This window comes from Polypterus senegalus, unplaced genomic scaffold, assembly GCF_016835505.1.
Source record: "Polypterus senegalus isolate Bchr_013 unplaced genomic scaffold, ASM1683550v1 scaffold_1373, whole genome shotgun sequence".
In the NCBI taxonomy this organism is placed as follows: domain Eukaryota; kingdom Metazoa; phylum Chordata; class Cladistia; order Polypteriformes; family Polypteridae; genus Polypterus; species Polypterus senegalus.
The window spans coordinates 3410-24409 of record NW_024383527.1 but is presented as its reverse complement, the minus strand read 5'-3'; the positions used below and the strand labels follow the sequence as shown (position 1 = coordinate 24409).

Sequence of the window (21000 nt, the reverse complement as noted above, 5' to 3'; positions counted from 1 at the left end):
ACCTCGGCAGTGACATTCATGTCTCTGATGACTCTTCCTATGAAATTAGTAGATGGATTGGGAGAGCATGGAGGGTCATGAGGTCGCTGGAAAGGGGTGTGTGGCGCTCCCAATGTCTCTGCAAAAGGACGAAGGTCCAAGTCTTTAGAGCCCTGGTGCCTCCCGTCTTTCTATATGGTTGCGAGACATGGACGCTGAGATGAAGACTGGACTCCTTCAGTACGGTGTCTCTCTGGAAAATCCTTGGGTACTGCTGGTTTGACTTTGTGTTGCTCATGGAGTCCCAAATGAGGCACATTACCTGCATTGTGAGGGAGCGTCAGTTACGGCACTACGCCCATGTGGCGCGTTTCCCCGAGTGTGATCCAGCTCGTAGGATCCTGATTGTTGGGGACCCGAATCGCTGGACCAGGCTGGCTGTGGCAGATAGAGGGTCATTTCCAGAGGGTGGGACTGGACTGTGTGTCTGCCTGGGGGGCTGCCAACTGGGATTCCAAGTTGTTTCATCGTGTAGTGGGTATGGCAACACATTGTACCAGTGCATGCTCCCCAACTTGACTTGACCAAGCACTGAAAAAACCCTGGAGAAGCTGGCACTTCATTGCAGGGCCTATCTACCTACAGTATATATTTCATTTCATAATTTTAAATTTATTGGCATTATTTTCTTTACATTGTCTGTCAGAGCAGGCTTTTAGGAAGAGGATCCATGTTTGTCTTCTCTTCGGAGCAGTTCCGCCAGTTGCTGGGGGTGACTTCTGACTGGAGGACCAAAAGACTTCTAGACCTGGGAGCTGGAGATGGTGGAGTTACTCAGATCATGAGCCCCCACTTCGAGGAGATCTACACCACGGAAGTGTCTGCCACCATGAGGTGGCAGCTTCAGAAAAAACAGTACAAGTAGGAATGTTGGTGTGTCTTACTTTATTTAGTTGAAATGTGTAATATTGTTTTTTTTCCCCTCTTAAATGTGTCACTGACATTACAGATACCATCGATCCACTTGTCGTGGCCTAGTACATTTGATTGGGTACCTTCCCATTTTTAGTCAGTTCAGTATTTAATTGACCCTGACTTCAGTGAGGTGTTCATTGGTAAAGAGCAATACCCTTTTATTTATTTATTTGTTTTTATTTTTAAGTTTTATGGTCCTTTCTCCCATCTGGTCCTGCCAATCTGCTGTGGCCTGTTCATTTTCTTGTCTGATCAGGAGAACGATTGGAGAAGAATTTTTTTTTTTCTTCATTTCTCTCAACCCACTTGAAGAACAACACAGGAGCAATGAGGAAGGAAAATCGAGTCACACTTTGTAGCAGAGAAGTAAACTCGTCCACATGGCGAGAACTGGGTAGTGCCTCCCTTATGCTATGAAGGATTATACTGATTAAAGAGAAGCAGCAGCTTTCATTTCTGCCTGACCAGCTAAGTTTTTAGTACTTCTAGAAAAGTATTATAAGCACATGGGAAAGGGAGCATTGTTTTATACTAAACATTAAACATGCGAGTGTTCGGATTAAAAAGATTCATGTCTACATATTCTTTATTATTTTGTATGAGCTAGAAAACACCAGTGTTTCATAAGCCAAAGGACAGACATGCTAGAGAGCCGAAGGATGGGCCCCCTTGCTTAGAAGGGGAATGTGAACTGTTTGGCTGTAAATAAAGGTAGCAAGTAAGAACAGTCCTAGTCAAACAGATAAGATAGACAGAGTGGGGTTTGACACCCCCTCAACTAAGAATTACGTGTGGAATTAATTAGAGGCAGGATTAGAGCAGTGGAATACCGTATATACTCGCGTATAAGTCAGGTCTTGAAACCCGAAAAATCGATCATAAAATCAGACCCCGACTTATACGTCTGTTCAAAAATGCAACACTTTTTTTTTTTTTTACATCTTGCCTCCTCCAATCTCACACCAGTTTCTCAGACGCATCGAATTTTGTTGCAGCAGCGTAGTTTACCAATTTCTTGCGCTACTTCAGCGACGTTTAATTTGAAACCAGCTTCATATTTTCTTCTGATGGATCGCTCCATCGCAGATAAGGGATGCTCTTACGATAAAGGTGGATGAGGGTGTGAGATGCAAAAAACACAAATCAATGCAAACGTTGGTTTGGAATAGTTTGGGTATTACCGTGTGGTCACGTAGGCACAATAGAGAGAGACAGAGAGAGAGGTTAGGAGCACGCGCTTATATAGCGCATTGCCACACCCACATAGAATAAAAAGGCAGTGTGCTCCGTGGTGACTCTCTCAGGTGGGAGTTAGCATATCGTAATCTCTTGGGCCAATAGCGTGAGTTTTCCGCATTCAACTTATACGATCGACATTATAAAATGCCAGAACTTATATGGTAAAAAATCAAGTCCAGAATTATGCACGGGAAAACTTCTCTGCGCGTATATACGGTACTTGGAGTCAGATGAGGAAGAATTATACCTTCAATGATCAGAATTGTGATAAATGTAAAAGATGCTTATGGCTGGACGCTCATTGTTCCATCTGAGTTGAGTCTGTATGTGCGCCATACAATAAAGCTTGATTCTGCTGCCTTTCCTGAGACTCCGAGTGCCTTCATTGGGGCAAAGGGTGCCTGTGCCCGTCTACTTCAACATACACTAGCGGACATTACTTCCCTACCGACTTGGCTACTTCGCAAACTGTCAAAGTAAACTGTAGGCTTCTATTTTGGCCAGACCTGCCACTTTAGACATTAAGAAGAAAAGGAAGAAAAAAACCTCACTTACTTGACCAATTGAGCTACCAAGAGATATCAGAAGTTAATGCTTCTTGACCACTGGGCCAGTTTAGCTAAGGGTGGTTGTTTAAAAAAAAAAATTAAAAAATTTGAAAACAAACAGTTGTAGAAACAGACAGCCATGGTGTTTAGCTTTTGTCTCTTTTTGGAATATTTGTAGTTCTCTGTTTGGGTTCTCCAGCAGTTTGATCTATGCATATTATTCTTGTTGTTTTTATTCAGGGTGTTGGAAATTGACGAATGGCAGAAGGCTGGCTTCAAGTACGATGTGATCAGCTGTCTGAACCTCCTTGATCGATGTGAACAGCCCATCACTCTGTTGAATGACATCCGCAGAGCTCTGGAGCCCACCAGAGGCAGGGTGATTTTAGCTACAGTACTGCCCTTTCATGCCTCTGTGGAAGAAGGTATGTAATGGGCACAATAAGTCCCAAATGCACACCCACGTCATGGTGCTGTCTTTTACTAAATGGCCATTGAGCTGTTTATTAGAGGAGAGTGGGCTTTGCCCTTAAGGCAGGTTTTAATTTTTTTTTTTTTTTTTTGCTGGTAACAGCTATATAAAAGGACAGCAGGCCATCATTCTGTGGCAGTCTGAGATCATTACAGACCAGTCAGTCAGTCATTTCCCAACCTGCTATATCCTAACACCGGGTCACGGGGGTCTGCTGGAGCCAATCCCAGCCAGCACTGGGCGCAAGGCAGGAACAAATCCCTGGGCAGGGTGCCAGCCCACCGCAGGGTACACACACACACACACACATGGGACAATTTAGGATCGTCAATGCACCAAACCTTCATGTCTTTGGACTGTGGGAGGAAACTGGAGCACTCAAAGGAAATCCACGCAGACACTGGGAGAACATGCAAACTCCACGCAGGGAGGACCCGGAAAGCAAACCCAGGTCCCCTTACTGCGAGGCAGCAGCGTTACCACTGCGCCACCATGCCGCCATCATTATAGACCATCAATCAGTCCCCCAGGTGTCCTCATTGGCTGCAGCTAAAAAACAGTACAGTAGTCTGGGGTCATCATGTGCAGCTGCTGGAAAAAAGTATGGCAGTCATTAGATCCTCATAAGCCACTGTAGAAACCTCAAGCAGTCTGAGATCCTCTTGGGACACTGGTGGTGAACAGTATGGCAGCGTGACATAGTCCTTGATCAGTGCCAGAGTAGAGTATAGCAACTGGAGATACTAATGGGCCAGGACTGGAAGGATAGTATAGACCCCTTGCTGGAGAACAATGGGGTCGTATGGAATTCTCTTAGGCGATTGCTTGAGACTTAAACCGCAGAAAGGTTGGAGACTCTGGTCTCGTAATTTTTTGATACACTTTTACTAGGTTGTTCATCTATTAGGCCTATGTGGATCCATCCTGTTTGTGTCACATTTGTCAATTGCACTTTTCATTGCTGACTCAAGTGCATCCATGCTCAGATTGCAACACCTTTGACACACTGCTGTCACAAACTGCACTTTTACGTTCCTCGATTTTCTTTTCTTGCAAAATATGGATCTGTTTATTTGCAGCGTTCAACATTGCGAGTATGAGTAGTTCCCATCACTGTTTTCTTGAAAGTGTTTAGCATATAAACATTTATCCACGTATCCATATTCCAAGTAAACTTAGTCCATTACATAATTGCAGTGACTGGAACAGCAGCATCAGGCCCAAGGTGGGTACCAACTGTGGGTGAGACGCCAATCTTTTATAGGATGTTAAGTGAGGGCTAATTCAGAATCGCCAATCAACGTTTCGGGTAGCTGTTTGGAATACTAGAGGGAGCCTCCATGAAGTCTGTGAGTACATGTAAAGTGCAAGCCAGTGGGCTTTGATTTTTATGTAGGCAGATCAAGCTATAGAGCAGCGTTTCTGACAACTGTGTCATCATGCCAAGCCCCTACCCCAAATTCTTTGTTTCCTTTCTTTTTCGCATTGAACACAAGAGCTTTTTGTTTCCTTAGCCAATGTCACAACACCATATTTTTTTGGCAAGATGCAGCATCTGTTGCAGAGTTGGCTCTCGTAGTTTTTATTTTTTTTTTGGAGAAGGAAATGAGTTGCATATCATCTGGCACACATGCTGTGCATTTTTATAATGCTTACGGGAACTTCATAAACAGGATGTCATTTTTTTAGCAGTGAAGTACAACTGTTCCATGACAGCCATGTGGCGCCTGCTGCTTCTGAAGGTTGCTGGCTTGGTATGATAGCTTCAGGCAGCTGTTAGCTTTCACATATTCTGGTAAATCTCTGGATCGTTGCTTGAGGTGGGATCATCCATTTCCTGCAATGAGAAATGACAGTTTGTATATGTGTTTTTGCTCTTGTAAGTAAACCGTACTGTATGTGTCCTTTTTATTAGGTTCATCTGCCCTTCCTTGATAACTTAACTGCTCAATCAGAGGCAGCATCATATGTGCTGACTGTGCTGTTTAAAGTGGGTAGGTCAGTACAAATAGTTTATGACCGTTGACAGAAAGGCTCTAACTTGAGGATATTGGGAACTATCACCCTTCTCGGGTTTTTAAATACAGGTAAAATTCCGTTACAATGAAATTTTCATTACAAGTATTTTTATGGTCCCAACAGTTTCCCCATATGACGCAAGTCTATAGAAATCTTGTTACTACGAAATATATTCAGCAGATATTTTCATTACAACAAAGTGCCCAAAAGACCTTGAAATGCTTGAATGAATCATCCACAGAGCAGTTAGTTCTGTGGTCGCAGCTCAGTTGTGCACAACGATCCCCAAACAGAAACACTATAGAAAAAAAATTTCTTTCCCCGAACTTTTCTTGTACTTTTGCCTTTTTTGGTTTCGGTGGTTTTCAGTGATACCTGTTGCTTTTTGCCCGTCAACATTTAAAAAACATCCTTTGGAATTGAACTCATTGTCACCCTCCTATAGAAATGTCGGACACAAAAAAACGATAACAGTTCATATTAGAAAAAAACTTTAGTTTTGCAGCTCGATTGCAAAAGAAAAAGACGTTGCCAGTGAATTCGGAATTTCACCATCGACACTGTCAACTTTCTTCAAAGACCGAGCAAAAAGAAAAATCTCGAGTTGCAAATGTATGTGAACTGCTGCATTTGAAGACGTTGAAAAAGCCATTTTAATATGGTTAAGTGATGCTCGTTCAAGAAACATTCCTAATAATGTGGCACTCATTCAAGAAAATGTGAGGTTTTTAAATTCTCTTGGGACCTCCCCCAACTGGACGCCACGCTGAAGAGCGTCCCAAAGTGCGATCTCCTTGTCAGTGGAAGACTGTTTATCTGTTGCCAGGGCAACATGTGTCTCTTCACCAAAGCAAACAGAAAAGATCTCAATGGATGATTGCAAGGAACATTTTAAATTCAGGGAACAGGATTACTTGGCCACAACCATGCCTGACTGCTGTGTCTGTGTATAGCAGAGTGGCAGATCACGCTACAACACCGTGCTGTTCCTATTTCAAGTTGAATAAAGATGGTGTCGCTAAAGTACTGAGACAGCCTCATGTTTTGGGGTGTAAGACAGGGACTTATAACACGACCCCAATATTTTAGGTTTCACTTCTGTTGTGCCTCACTGCAGTGCAGTGAGCCTGCTGTTGCCCTGCCCCAGCAACGGACAAATAATCTTTCACAGATGTGGCAATCGCGCTTCTGGATGCACTTGAGCGTGACGTTCCTGTTGGGTGGGCGGTAGGGGGGGAATCCCAAAAGAGCTCAGAAATCTCACAATATGAAGAAGAAGAAAAGGATGATTTGGCTTCTGATTGATAACTGTGCTGCCCACAACCTGTTTTCGCATTTAGATAATGTTTATGAATAACTCTCACCCAATTGCACAGCACAGCTTCAGCCATTGAGTTTGGGCATCATTCACAACCTGAAAGTGTATTATCGCAAGGAAATGCTGAGAAATATTCTCATCAGCATAACTTGTAGACAGGAGAAGATTAAAATTAACGCAAAAGAAGCAATTGAAATGATTGCAGACGCCTGGACACAAGTTAAAGAAAGCACTATAGCAACAAATACGGAATCTCATCACAACAGAATATTTTTCAGGTCCTTGGCAGTTCGTTGTTACGGAATTTGACTTGTATATCAATATATGACGAGATTGAACAAGCAAAAACAAAAAAAGGCCCGTAGAGTCTTGTGTTCTTAAGTAGACCCTTTATTAAAAGTGCCTGTCATGGTAATACATGAGCTACATGGTTCTCCATGGCAGATGACAACCCAATGCAGAGTCAATTCCACTGGCAAAAATCTAGATGGTGTGGTGGCCTGGTGTTAAGGAACTCAAAACACTGGTGGGTTTAAAGAGCACCACCTAATATTCATCATTCAGGATGATGAGGGGACTAGGGTAAGGTGAAAATCACTTCACTGATTCACCCAGCCAGGTATCCGTCCTGGCAGTGTAATGTTGTGGGGTGCATTATCAAGCCTGAATAGTTCCCAATATGTAACATTTAATTTTGCTTAATGCAGTGCCTTCTCCAGTCAGACGACATCACTCAATCTGAGCATCTTTGAAATGAGACACATTAGGCTATTCCAAGTAGAGATCCACAGCCAGTCGTTAGGTAGTGTAGGTGTCCTTAATAAAGTGGCTATTCCTCTGAATGAGCCAATTTTCGCCAGCTTATAAACCAAATTGAGGGTAAGTGCTTCTTGCAGCATCATTTCCTTGCTTTTCAGTATCAACTTGTAAGATGAATCGACCTGAGCACCTTTGTGGTTAGAGTGCTGTGAAAATATCTATCTTTAAATACACAATGTGGCCAAAAGTTTGTGGACACCTGACCGTCACACCTACAGTATGGTTGTTGGACATCCCATTCCAAAACAGTGATCATTAATATGAAGCTTGATCCTGAGAACTGCCTCCACTCCTTTGGGAAGGCTTTGCACAACATTTTGTATTGTCTCTGTAGTAATCTGTGTCCATTCAGCCAAAAGAGCATTTGTGAGGTCAGGTACTGATGCTGGACAAGAAGACCTGGCTCACAATCTAATTCATCCCAAAGGTGTTCAATAGGGTTGGGTTCAGGGTCCACTTCAGTTCCTCAATGTCGGTATGGAACACAGAGACACAATCATCCTGGGACAGACCTTCCCCAAACTGGAAGTGCACAATTGTCTCTGATGTTTGTGTATGCTGTAGCATTAGCAGTCTCCTTCTCTGGGGCTAACAGTCGTAGCCGAAAGCCTAACATTATCGTTTCTGCAACAAACCATACAGAAAGCCCAATGCTGTCCAGAAGGTAGTGTTGTCCTGGCATCCATCAAACCCACATTCATCCATCCGACTGCCAGATAGCGAACTGTGATTCATCACCCCACATTTCCAACTTCTCTGGAGTCTAATGGCGGTTTGCTTTACACCCTCCAGCCGATGCTTGCCATTCCGCATACTGATCTTAGGCTTGGCCATGGAAACGCATTTCATGAATATTTTGATGCACAGTTCTTGCGCTGATGTTTCTTCCGAGGCAATTTGGAGTTCTGTGATGAGGGATGCCACAGGGGGCAGGCCGCTTTTATGTGCTTCAGCAGCCCCACTCTCAAGGTTTTCATTGTCTGCCACTTTGTGGTTGAGCTGTTGTTGCTTCCTGACGCTTCCACGTTACAATAGTAGCACTTACAGTCAACCGGGGAAAGTAAAGCTGAGCAGAAATGTCACAGGCCACTGAGCTCCTCAGTATGACCCAATGTTTGTCAATGGATATTGTGTGTCTCTGCCCTTGTTAGCAATGAAACACCTGAACCCAATCATTTGGAGGGGCGTCCACATACTTTTGGACATACGGTGTTTCTAGGAGTAGGCACACAGTCAGGTCATTACAAAGTGAAGCACTAAATACTGATGCTTGAACTGTTTGCAAATTTCTTTCATCATTTATGTAAATATTTGTTTTGGAGAAGTAATCAGATTATAACTGAACTATAGGCACTTGGCTGGCAGATTGGCTGAAGTTGGTCATTGTCCGTTTGAAAGGGGGCCCAAAATTGCGGAGTCTGTCTAAGGCAGGGGTGGGCAAAATCCGTCTTGGAGGGTCGTAGCGGCTACAAGTTTTTAATCCTTCCTAATAACAGATCTTATTTAGTTTTATGCCTGGTTAGTGTTTTCATTTTTCCTTGTATGAAGTTACAAGTCAAGTTGGGGAGCATGTACTGATACAGTGCGTTACCACGCCCACTACACGGCGAAACAACTCGAGATGCCGGTTTGCAAACCCCCAGGCAGACACATGGTCCAGTCCCACCCTCCAGAAATGACCCTCTATTTGCTGCAGCCAGGTGTTACGTGGGCGACCCCTTGGCCTGATCCAGCCATTCGGGTCCCCAACAATGAGGATCCTGCAAGCTGGATCACCCTCGGAGAAACGCACCACATGGCCATTGCTCCTACTCTGTTCAATGCTTGTATGAACTGGGTGTTGGGCAAGGTCGTGGGGTCCAGCGGCTGTGGGGCATCTGTTGGTGAAGAAAGATTCACAGATCTTGACTTTGCTGATGATGCTGTGATCTTCACGGAGTCAATGGAGGCTCTGATCGGGGCTCTCGAGAGTCTGAGTGAGGAGTCTGAGGGTCTGGGCTTGCAAGGGTCCTGATAAAAATCAAAGAGCCAGGCCTCTAATGACCTCTTGGGCACGGCCATCAGCAGTGTGTCTGTCTGCAGAGAGAATGTTGACCTTGTTGAGAGGTTTACTTACCTTGGCAGTGACATTCATGACTCTGGGGACACTTCCTATGAAGTCAGTAGATGGATTGGGAGAGCAATGGGGGGGTCATGAGGCTGCTGGAAAGTAGTGTGTGGTGCTCCTGATATCTATGCAAAAGGACAAAGGTCCAAGTCTTTAGAGTTCTGGTGCTTTCTATCTTGCTATATGGTTGCCAGACATGGATGCTATCCAGTGACCTGAGACGAAGATTGGACTCCTTTGGTACTGTGTCTCTCCTCTCCGGAAAATCCTTGTGTACCGTTGGTTTGACTTTGTGTCCAATGAGCGGTTGCTCATGGAGTCCCGAATGAGGCACATTACCTGCATTGTGAGGGAGCGTCAGTTACGGCACTACGGCCATGTGGTGCATCTCCCCGAAGGTGATCCAGCTCGTAAGATCATATGAAGTTACATTACTGCCAAAAGTCCGTCTCCAAGTACCACTCATTTTACAAGCGCAAGTTACATTCTGAGCATGAGTGATGCACTTGGCAAATGTTTTAGCGGCCATGTGTTTTTCGGTAGTGTGGTTGCGCAGCATCCCTACCAAAGTTACTTGTGAGCAAAAGTGGCAAGGCAAGGGCGGGACTTTGTTCTTCTAGCCAATGGGAGTAGTCCGTGCTAACCATTGTAGCAATCTGCAGCAAACCGGCAGGAAAGAAAAGCCATACTTTTACTAAGTTCTGAGTCATGAAGTAAATTATGCGCACTCCCACTTAGAGGTGGGGAAGGAGGCGTGCCTTGCAATTGGCTGGCTAGAACTGACTACTCCCATTGGCTAGAAGAACAAAGTCCCTCCCTTGCCTGGCCCTTGCCTTTCACTCTCAAATAACATTGGCAGGGATGCTGCACAAGAACACTTGGCAAGTGCATCGCCCACACTCAAAATGTAAATGTAACCCACGCTTGTAAAATGTGCGCAAAATGCAACTCGCGCTTACGAAATGAGTGGTACTTGGACCTGGACTTTTGGCAGTAATCTAACTCCATAGCCATGTCCGGCCATTCTTATACTGTAGAGTTTTTTCCTTTCCAAAGGATGTCATCCATATAATTTGAAATTTAAAGCGAATGAGCAAATCACAGTCCTACACTTTTTTTTTTTCCTCTTTCAAATATTTTAATTTTAAAGCAGATAGTTCACTATGAATAAACACAGGTGTAAATGGAAGCTAGTTAGATGTTGGTTCCTTTCTCATTTGCATCTTATTGTCAATATGGAGGGATTAAAACAGCAAATGCAGATGTTTAAGACTAAAATAAGCGATTACGGGTGGAGAAACATAAGAAACGAAACAGCTAAAATCCATCCATTTGCTAACCCGCTGAATCCAAATACAGGGTCACGGGGGTCAGCTGGAGCCAATCCCAACCAACACAGGGCACAAGGCAGGAACCAATCCTGGGCAGGGTGCCAACCCACCGCAGGAAACAGCTAAAATGAAGCAGAAAAGTGCTTCATCAGCAATAATTGACTTCTCATTAAGAAACAAAACTCTGAAGTCACTGCGGGCCTCCAGGAGCGACCCCTGCTGTATGGAGAACAATGAGTCGAGTCGGACAATTAAAAAGTAACTTACTGGAAATGAGAATGCAGGAAAATTTAAATGAATGCCTTTGCGAAAGAAACTGGATGAACATTACATTGAGTTGTACAGCTCAACCCGAAAACCCAATCTCATTGGTACTTACAGCCATTTTGGTTTTCCCAGAATGCTTCCTGTAGTAGAGCTCTTGTAGGACTGCCTGGAACCTTTTTGTTCTTTTTGTGGAGTTTTGGTCCTGTTTAAAAACATGTAGTGAAATTTGTAAGGAGGTTTAAGAGGACACTGCAGCCGCCTATAGCGTGAATCAGCAGTGTGTTCAATTTTGCATTAAAAATATAATGCATGCAGAGAAAAGCCATTAAATTTAACATGAAAATATGTTTAAAGAATTAGCATTTCACATCAATTGCAATAACTAAATTTTAACAGATGAGTACACTTAACAATTTGCATTATTGGCTTATTAAATTTATTGAATGGAAATACATACAGTATAAGCGAACCATAAATAGTGACAATTGTCTGATCAGATTTTTCTATGCTTGTTCCCTGAATAAAGTGCCATTCCTCATTTTTTTTAACTATACTTTACATTTTTACAGTTTTAACAATGATTCATTGAGTTTAAATCATGTATGGGGCACAGTAGTTAGTATTCTTGTCTCGGAGCTCCATAGACTTGGATTCAATTTCCAACTTGGTGACCACCTTTGTAGAATCTGCATGGTCTTCCTGTGTCTGTGTGGATTGTGTTTAAGTTTTTGCCTCCCGTTCACTTGCCAAAGATGTAACTATGAGGTAAATAAGCAACTCTTGACTGTAGCATATGTATGAATGTGTGCCCCCAGTACTGGAATAGTGTCCCATCCAAGCCTGGGATGAATTTGGTTTAATGATACAGTTTTTCAACATGAAATCAGTTTGCTTTAGATTTAAATGCTTAACTCTTTCTTGTTGATTTCATTATTGTTTGCCCTTTCTCTGTGCCGATTTCCCCCTTTGTTGTGTTTTATGAAAGACAATTAAAAACAAACAGAGCAGACACCCAGCCAAACAACACTGAATAATCAAAGGCTGCAACTACTTTAGCATCATACCCACTAATTGACGGGTGTTGAACTCCAGTCCTGGATGGCCGCAGTGGCTGCAGGTTTTCATTCTAACCATCTTCTTCATTAGTGACCTGTTTTTGCTGCTAATTAACTTCTTTTGCTTTAGTTTTAATTAACTTGACTCAGGCCCCTTAGTTGTCTCTTTTTCTTTATTAACTATAATGAGACACAAAATGAGTCGCCCACAGCTCACCTGTGCCCATCACACAATATCTGAAAATAAAGAAAGGTTAAGGTCTCGGTAAGGCTAATCTCTCGGCTCACCAAAACATGTTGACGGTGTTCTAAAAAAAAAAAAAAATCAACAGTTTTGGAAATGTCTGCTGTGGCAGAATGAGAGCAGCAACAAGCGGTGGAATTAAATAACGAGTTTAATGAACAGTAAGAACTGGCTCCTCATTAAGAGATTGGTTGGCGTGAAATTGGTTGGACTTTGAAGTCCCAATTTAGCTGGTCATCTCATTTCAGTTTGGCTGCCATTTAATGATGAAAAGAATCAATTCAGAGGACGGAATCCTTAAAAATTAACATGAAGAGAAAAGGAGTTCATTAGCAGCGAAAACTGATCACTGATTAGGAAAAGGGTTAGAATGAAAACCTGCAGCCACTGCGGCCCTCCAGGCCTGGAGTTCAACACCCCTGCACTAATTAGTAAATAATTGATTAATTAAACATTTAGAACACCTGGAAAAGTAGAATGAAAATATTATTAAAAATATTGTTCAATAAATAAATAATGCATCAAATCAAGGTGCTCGGTGGAGTTTAAAATCTAATAAATGATAAGCATTCCTTTAAAACAAGGTTAAAAGTTTAAATCTACACCTGGAAAAGTAGAATGAAAATCAAGATGAAAATATTGTTAAAAAGAAAAAAAATACATTATTCCCATATAACTGCTTGTTTATATATATATATATATATATATACACACACACACACGCACATTAGGGGGCTTTGCCCCCAGCTCACATCACTCGCCGACCATAACACCCAACTCACCCCATCCCAGCCAGCACTACGTGCCAGCCACTTCACGTCTCTGCTGCTCACGTTGTGAAGAGGAGGGCTGAACGCACACCAAGGAGACGCGGTCGCCCCTCTGAAACCCCCTCTTAAACAATGATACAATGGGAAACAAATACAGTTTGTTTTTTTTTTTTTTTGGACCTCCTCTTTGCTCGATCAGCTGCAAGGTTGCTGCCATGCCGTGTGAACTGCACCTTGCGCATGTACAGCAGCTGTCCTTTTGGCTCACTGCCTTGTCTCTCTTCTCCCCCAGACATCCTTTGCTCCTGTTGGGGGTCCCGCTCCCGAAGAGCACCCCTATGAAGCGCATGGAGAGAACTGTCCCCTCCTGGCAACACGAATTAGACGATCTACAAGTCTCCGACTTAAAGTTTAAATCTGAACAATATATTCGATCTCTTTCCGCTGTTCCGTTATTTCACCAAGTAATAATTTCCGTTTGTTTGCTAATGTGATCTTTACTATAATTTTTTTGAGAGTTTCGAATTTTCGTACTTCCATTATCTCTAACCTGCTCTGCATGTGTATCACGCCAACGGTTTTGAATTCTTTACGACGTTCTACTTTGTCATCTACTCTTTGTCTTTTCTTTCAGGCCTGGTTAAATCTCTTGGCAAAAAAGTCTCATCTCGCGGAACGTGAAAGTGTCATTCTGTGAAAGTGACATCTAGTCTCTCTGAACAGGTCTCATCTTGTCCCAAGATTTTTTTATATAATAGAGAGATATACGTACATACATATCATTTATTTTTTCTTTTCTTACCAAACTTAGTTTTCTAATTTCTATGTTGTTCCCAAAACACAGTTCACTTAATTAGCCCAGGAGTCCAATTAAAAACAAAAGCTGATTGGAACAAAAACCTGCAGGCATGGGGGGGGTCCCCCAGGACCGAGTTTGGGAAGCACTTGCATAGAACATGTGACTACATCTGCAGTGACATCCTTGGCATTTCCAATCATGTTAGTCTTAAAATGGATGGATATCTATCTTTGAATTGGTTTTCCCTTTTATATCGCACAGCCCTTTTAACATTGTTCTATTGCAGAGATTACTAATGGTGTGTTTCTGAGGCCTGAAAAATAATTTATTGTACTTACTTGTGGGGAAGGCAACTTTCTTGCCTTTTTTAACGAAACCTGCAAATAGAAAAAAACAAAAAAATGAGGAGAGTGCGTAGCAGCATTAAGGATAGTCATGGTGCTAGCCCGAAAAGTGTGATATTTAAACACCATTTTGTAGATTTGTCAGTTTTATATTTAAACATCCTTCCTCTCATTATGAAGGTTTCAAGGTCTTGTAACGTTTTTGTTTTCTTTTTTATTATTTGGTTATCTTTTTCCTTAAAAAGTGACTTTTATTCACATCTGAAAACAGTACAGGAAGTTACACAAAACAAATTTTTATATTGCTAACAGTTACATCACATTTTCTATAAAATGCAGAAGCCAGATTTTCATGATAGGTGAAGAAAAGAGTAAGTGAGAAAGAGAGGGACAGAGAGAGAGCACAGTGACTGAGAATGAAATGAGGAGACACACACGCAGTCAGTAAGAGCTCGGTATCAAGTGCTTTTATTAAAACCAAACAAAGTGCCCAAAGTGCAGTGCGTCTTCAATAAATAAATAAATAAATAATGCATCTGATCAAGGTGCTCAGTGGAGTTTAAAGTCCAATAAATGATAAACGTTCCTTTAAAACAAGGTTAAAAGTTTAAATCTTCTAAAAACAAACGTGCCATACCGCTTCCCTATAAAAAATGTCATCTTTTCTGCTTATCCAGAAAGGGAGCCTGTATCCAGAGGAGATGTTCTTCACAAAAGGGCAAAGCCAACCTTTAATCACAGGCAGGGTCCCTGTTGTCACCCCGTGCTCACAGCAGGTTGCCATGCCGACACTCACTTCTTTGCCTTTGCCTTACACTGGAGACCTCTTCGAGCACCGGACCACCCCAGCTGAGTGACATTAAGTAGTAGGAGTGGCCCGGTGCTCGAAGAGGGCTCCAGTGTAACACAGAAGAATGGCACTAGGAGTCGAAGGAGCGAGGCTCGGCACAGCGGCCTGCTGAGAACCCTGGGTAACAGCGGAGACCCCGAGCCTCTTCGGCCCTCTTGACAATCGCACACTGCACCACGGAGCTCACTTTCGAAACTGCCTGCCTACTCACTACTGCGCTGGCTCCTCTATCCTGCTGTCAGCTTTCACCAGCTTCACTTTATCTATCTATCTATCTATCTATCTATCTATCTATCTATCTATCTATCTATCTATCTATCTATCTATCTATCTATCTATAGCGCCTTTCACAAACATCTTTCTTTCTTTCTTTCTTTCTTTCTCTTGCTCTCTGTTTTCACCAGCTTAATTTTATCTGTCTATCTGTCCATCTATCTATCTATCTATAGCGCCTTTCACAAACTTTCTTTCTTTCTTTCTTTTGGAGCCTTGAGCTACACATCTTTATTTATTTAAAAACGCCCAAAGCCATGAACCTGTCTCATCACAAGGCCAGATGGTCTTCCTCTTTTTGGAATTGCACCACTGGCCATTTAAAACAGAGCAACTTTCAGACTCACCTTCTGAAGAACCAGCAGGACGATAATCCCGATGCTGTACAGAACCAGAAGCACAGTCAGAATAATCAATAACAGTTTTGCTTGTGGAAGTACGATGGCCGCAGTCTCTGCAAAATAAAAAGGTTGAATTTTATAGTGATGGATCTGGAAAGAGGAAAGTATTGCCCTAATGCCATCTCGTCCCCATAGGTTGTTTGTTTTTTGATTTTTTTTAATTTGATATACTTGTTCATCCCCAACAGGAAGTTGTCTTTTTGCATGACCTGGTAATTATCCTCACTTCTGTGATTATTTTGCTTGGGTTGGCTGTACAGCTTTCCCCTTGCATGTGTTAGGGAATGTGGTGTGTCTGTAGTCAGGGTGGTCAAGTTTCCACCTTGATCAGTTTGTTTCTCTTGTTGGTTTCTTGGAGTAAACATGGCCACTCTGCTGTAAAGAAGAACAAAGAACAGAGGTCCACTATTAAAGGGCTGGAGGTGTACCAGAGGCCTGAAATCATCATCGATTTGTCAGAATCATGGTACGGACTTGCTCAATATTGTCATCGGCAGTGGATATGGACAGGAGGTTATTCATGTTTAACACTCATCCAGCCAATCTCTTTTGAACTTCTCAAACCCTCTGCTGTGGAGAAACACTGTCTCAATATTTTGCAGAAAGCCTTCTGTAGGTTTCAGCCCCTGGTACACCTTCAGCCCATAAAAAGTGGATCACAGCCTGCTGCTCTTGTTCAGTGTATACAGGCCCAACGGAGTAGGATCCCTTTAGGCAGTAACGGGATAGGAATCTGCAAACTTCGAGATCCCAGCACAGCACTCCGCCACCACTCCATTTTGTATGCGTCTGTATGAATGGAATTTGTTCGTAACCCATCGGCAGCCTGTATAAAGGGGGATAGTGTAGACAAAGGACAGAATGGTGTCCTAACGCTCAAGGACCTGCTTGTACATCTGGGTTTGCACATTTTTCCCTGTGTCTGCATGGTCTGTTTTTTTCCCCCTCAGATATTCCTCCACATCTCTAAGACATTTGTGTTGAGCTGGTTATTGACCCTTAACTGACCCGCAGAAAGTATCAAGTGAAGGCCGCTGACTGTTCTTGCCGAGAATGGCATGTAAACAAGGACGGGTTCCTGCCTTGTGCCAACTACTGTTGTGGTAGCCACTGGCTCCCCATAACATTGTTGTGAAAACCGCAGGTTTGGAAGATGAATTGATGAGTGAATACTCACCAGCGGAATACACAAAAACTGGTTTTCTGATCCCCTCAAACATTTACTGTAGTAGATACTGCTGAGAGTCTTTTAGTCATCCATGTTTAAATGAGCTCATTGTGCTTTGTAGCTTCTGTAAGTGTATCTTGCTTTCTGTTCTTTCATGTCTGAAGTTTCTTGAAGGACCTTTGAATGTTAAGAAGTAGTCCAAGATAGAGAGATGCCAATCTTGGGGAGGCCACTCAGTAAATATTTGTGGTCCACAACATGTGGCAAACTGAACGTCCACAGCATAATTAGCCCCGTGATCAAATACGGTATATACTCGCGTATGAGTCGGGTCTTGAAACCCTGAAAAACCAATCATAAAATCGGACCCCAACTTATACGCCTGTTCAAAAATGCTACACTTAGATTTATTTATTTATTTTTACATCTCCTTGCCACCTCCAATCTCGCACCAGTTTCTCAGACACATCGAATTTTGTTGCAGCAGCACAGTTACCAATTTCTTTTGCCACTTCAACAACATTTAATTTAAAACCAGCTTCATATTTTCTTCTGGTCGTAGATAAGGGATGCTGTTACGATAAAGGTATGTGAGACCCAAAAAAACACTAAACAGTGCAAATGTTGCTTCGGAATAGTTTGGGTATTACCGTGTGGTCACATAGGCACAATACATCGAAAAATAAGGCCGTGTGCCCCGTGGTGACTCTGTCAGGTGGCTGTTGGCATATCATCTCTTGGACCAATAGGGTGAGTCTTGCGCATTCGACTTATACAACATTATAAAATACCGGAAATTATAAGGTAAAATCAAGCCCCGACTTATCCATAGGAGAACTTAAACACGTGTATATACGGTAATTGTTATATGTTTATTTATTTTTTTTATTTTTTGCATGATAAACTTTCCAACCAGTGACTCACCTCGAACAGCCAGCATGGTGCCATTTCCAACAGCTCTGGACAGTTTTGTTCTTTCTGCTGGGTACAATACGGCACAGTAGTAGACGCCTCTGTCATTGTGTGTGACATTGGAAATGGTCAGCATGTAGTTGTGGCCAGTTCCACTCATGACATGCTTTTTTTTGGAGTTCATCTGCACTCTCCCGTGTGAGTTTTCATGGAAGTAAAACCAGTGTACCTGTGGATCTGAGTGGCAGTTACTGACTTTGAAGTTGCAGGGAAGAATGACAGAGTTTGCTGTTTCGTACGTTTCGATGAAGGCCACTTGTTCAACAGCAAGCCTGCATTCTTGTGCTGCTGCTGCTGCTGTGGGAGAAGAAAAACATTCCTTTGTTATTTTATGTCTTAAATAACCAGTCCAAGTGTCTGTGTATCTGTATGTCCATCCTTATGCTATGTCTCTGTTACACACCATTTGGTATGAGATTTGTAAAGGCAGTGCTAATGTGTGTGATGTGCCACCTGTTGGAATGAAAAATGCAATTCATTTTATTACTACCTGCATTACAAACTACATTCCAATAGCGGGTGCACTGCATATGTTAGCTCTGAAGCCTTCATTGATTAGTTAGATATCCGCCTGTCTTAGACAGGTAGCACAGACAGAGAAGTATACCAAAGTCGTCAAGTTCTTCTTTCATATGACGTAGCCCAATCTTATGCCACTCACTTTTGTTTTCCCTCCAGACTGATACAGATGTTTTATATTGTGCCCTGAAACTGTAGGTCAACCCAGTGCCCTTTCAAACACTATCAAAAATGTCATCTCTGTGCTCCTTGCGTCCTTTTATACCCTCTGTTCTTACCATTGTGTGCCCACTCCCGCACTGATCTGGCCTTGATAGGAGCCTTCCTGACTTTGCCACCTTACAGTAGAGGCCAAAAGTTTCCATCCACCTCGGCTAAAGACTTTCAAACTCGGTGTTGCACAACTCCACACATGCATTGTTACCAGCCTTTCTCTGTGGTACGTCATCTTTTCTTCTTTATTTCCAAAAGTGGTAATGTCAAAATAATATATAAGAGGCAGATTTATTTCAGCCTTTATTTACTGGATCACATTTTCAGTGGGCCAAAAGTTGACATCTACTCTGTTAGTATTTGTGGGCTTTGCCTTTCAATTGCTTAATTTGAATTGGACACGTGGGGGTCGCAGTTTTGCCCATCCCTCCTGACAGAACTGCCAGTCAGGTTTGTGTCGATGCCAGAGACTGTTAGACACTTGAGGGGGGCAGTGCTGGCTTATTAGAGTAGAGAAGGGTGATCTTTTTGCACATACAGTCATATGAAAAAGTTTAGGAACCCCTCTTAATTCTTTGGATTTTTGTTTCTCATTGGCTGAACTTCCTTTTAATATCTGACATGCCTTATGGAAACAGTAGGACTTCAGCAGTGACATTAAGTTTAGTGGATTAACAGAAAATATGCAATATGCATCATAATGAAATTAGACAGGTGCATAAATGTGGGCACCCAACAGAGATATGACATCAATACTTAGTTGAGCCTCCTTTTGCTCCTTTGAGCCTCCAGACGCTGTCCTCCTATAGTCTGTGATGAGATTCTGGATGGAGGTATTTTTGACCCCATTCTTCATACAAAATCTCTACAGTTCTGTTCAATTTGATGGCTGCCGAGCATGGACAGCCTGCTTCAAATCACCCCATAAATTTTGGATGATATTCAAGTCAGGGGACTGTGACGGCCATTCCAGAACATTGTACTTCTCCCTCTGCTGAATGCCTTTGTAGATTTGAACTGCGTTTTGGTTCATTGTGTTGTTGGAATATCCAACCCCTGCTTAAGTAACTTCAACTTTGTGACTGATGCTTGAACATTATCTCGAAGAATTTGTTGATATTGGGTTGAATTCCTCTGACCCTCGACTTTAACAAGGGCCCCAGTCTCTGAACTAGCCACACAGCCCCACAGCATGATGGAACCTCCACCAAATTTGACAGCAGGTAGCTGGTGTTTTTCTTGGAATGCCGTATTCTTCTTCTGCCATTCAAAGCGCTTTTTGTTCTGACCAAATAACTCCGTTTTGTTTTATCAGTCCAAAGCACTTTGTTCCAAATTGAATCTGGCTTGTCTAAATGAGCATTTGGATACAACAAGCGACTCTGTTTGTGGCGTGAGTGCAGAAAGGGCTTCTTTCTCATCGCCCTGCCATACAGATGTTCTTTGTACAAACTGCGCTGAATTGTAGAACGATGTACAGATACACCATCTGCAGCGAGATGATCTTGCAGGTCTTTGGAGGTGATCTGTGGGTTGTCTGTAACCATTCTCACAATCCTGTGCATATGCCGCTCTTCTATTTTACTTGGCCTGCCAGACCTGCTGGGTTTACAGCAACTGTGCCTGTGGCCTTCCATTTCCTGATTCCATTCCTTACAGTTGAAGCTGACAGCTTAAACCTCTGAGATGGTTTTTTGTAGCCTTCATTTAAACCAGGAGACTGAACAATCTTTGTTTTCAGATCTTTTGAGAGTTGCTTTGAGGATGCCATGCTGTCTGTCACTCTTCAGAGGAGAGTCAAAGGGAAGGAAGCACAACTTGCAAGGCTTAACGCGCTCATCCAACCAAGTGATCAGCATTGAGCAGTGACAGGTGTTTAAATCAGCACGATGACAAGGGGACCCACATTTGTGCACAGGCCGTTTTTCACATTTGATTTAATTTCATACAACTAAATACTGCGTCACTTAAAATCTTTGTTCAGAAAACACCCCAGGACTCCAATGTTCCTAGGAAATGAAAGACATACCACTGTTATCCTTTTTGTTGAAAGTCGAGTCAATTATTATGCAGGCTGCAAACATTTTTATATGACTGTATTTGTGCATTTATTTATTGAATAAATGATTGCAAAGTCACATTTTTTTACCAGTTACATCACCTAATGATACTGTTTAGATGAAGATCAAATCTGGATAGGTCCAAACGTTAAAAAGACAAAAAAGAATTTCATGGGGTGTACTTACTTTTTCACACGCCTGTATGTATAGTTTTTGTCTTGTTTTCTTTCTTTCTAGAATTTATTTTGGTGCCAATGG

At 42.5% G+C, this 21000-nt stretch overlaps 2 protein-coding genes across 2 annotated transcripts; one reads left to right on the top strand and one right to left on the bottom strand.

The window, feature by feature from the left end:
- Positions 1 to 670: 670 nt before the first annotated feature.
- On the top strand, positions 671 to 3227 carry LOC120521519 (methyltransferase-like protein 9; the record flags this gene model as incomplete). The annotated part of the gene is made up of 2 exons (XM_039743088.1): positions 671 to 900; positions 2982 to 3227. Coding segments are annotated over 2 exons (423 nt in total), but the record flags the coding sequence as incomplete, so codon positions are not given.
- A 1571-nt stretch (positions 3228 to 4798) lies between these two features.
- si:ch211-139g16.8 (immunoglobulin superfamily member 6) lies at positions 4799 to 18248 on the bottom strand. The gene is made up of 5 exons (XM_039743089.1): positions 17903 to 18248; positions 15757 to 15863; positions 14281 to 14319; positions 11187 to 11276; positions 4799 to 5050 (listed from the first exon to the last, which is right to left on the bottom strand). The coding sequence occupies exons 1-5, from the start codon at positions 18072 to 18074 to the stop codon at positions 4997 to 4999; spliced, it is 462 nt and encodes a 153-aa protein (XP_039599023.1). The 5' UTR covers positions 18075 to 18248; the 3' UTR covers positions 4799 to 4996.
- Positions 18249 to 21000: the final 2752 nt, after the last annotated feature.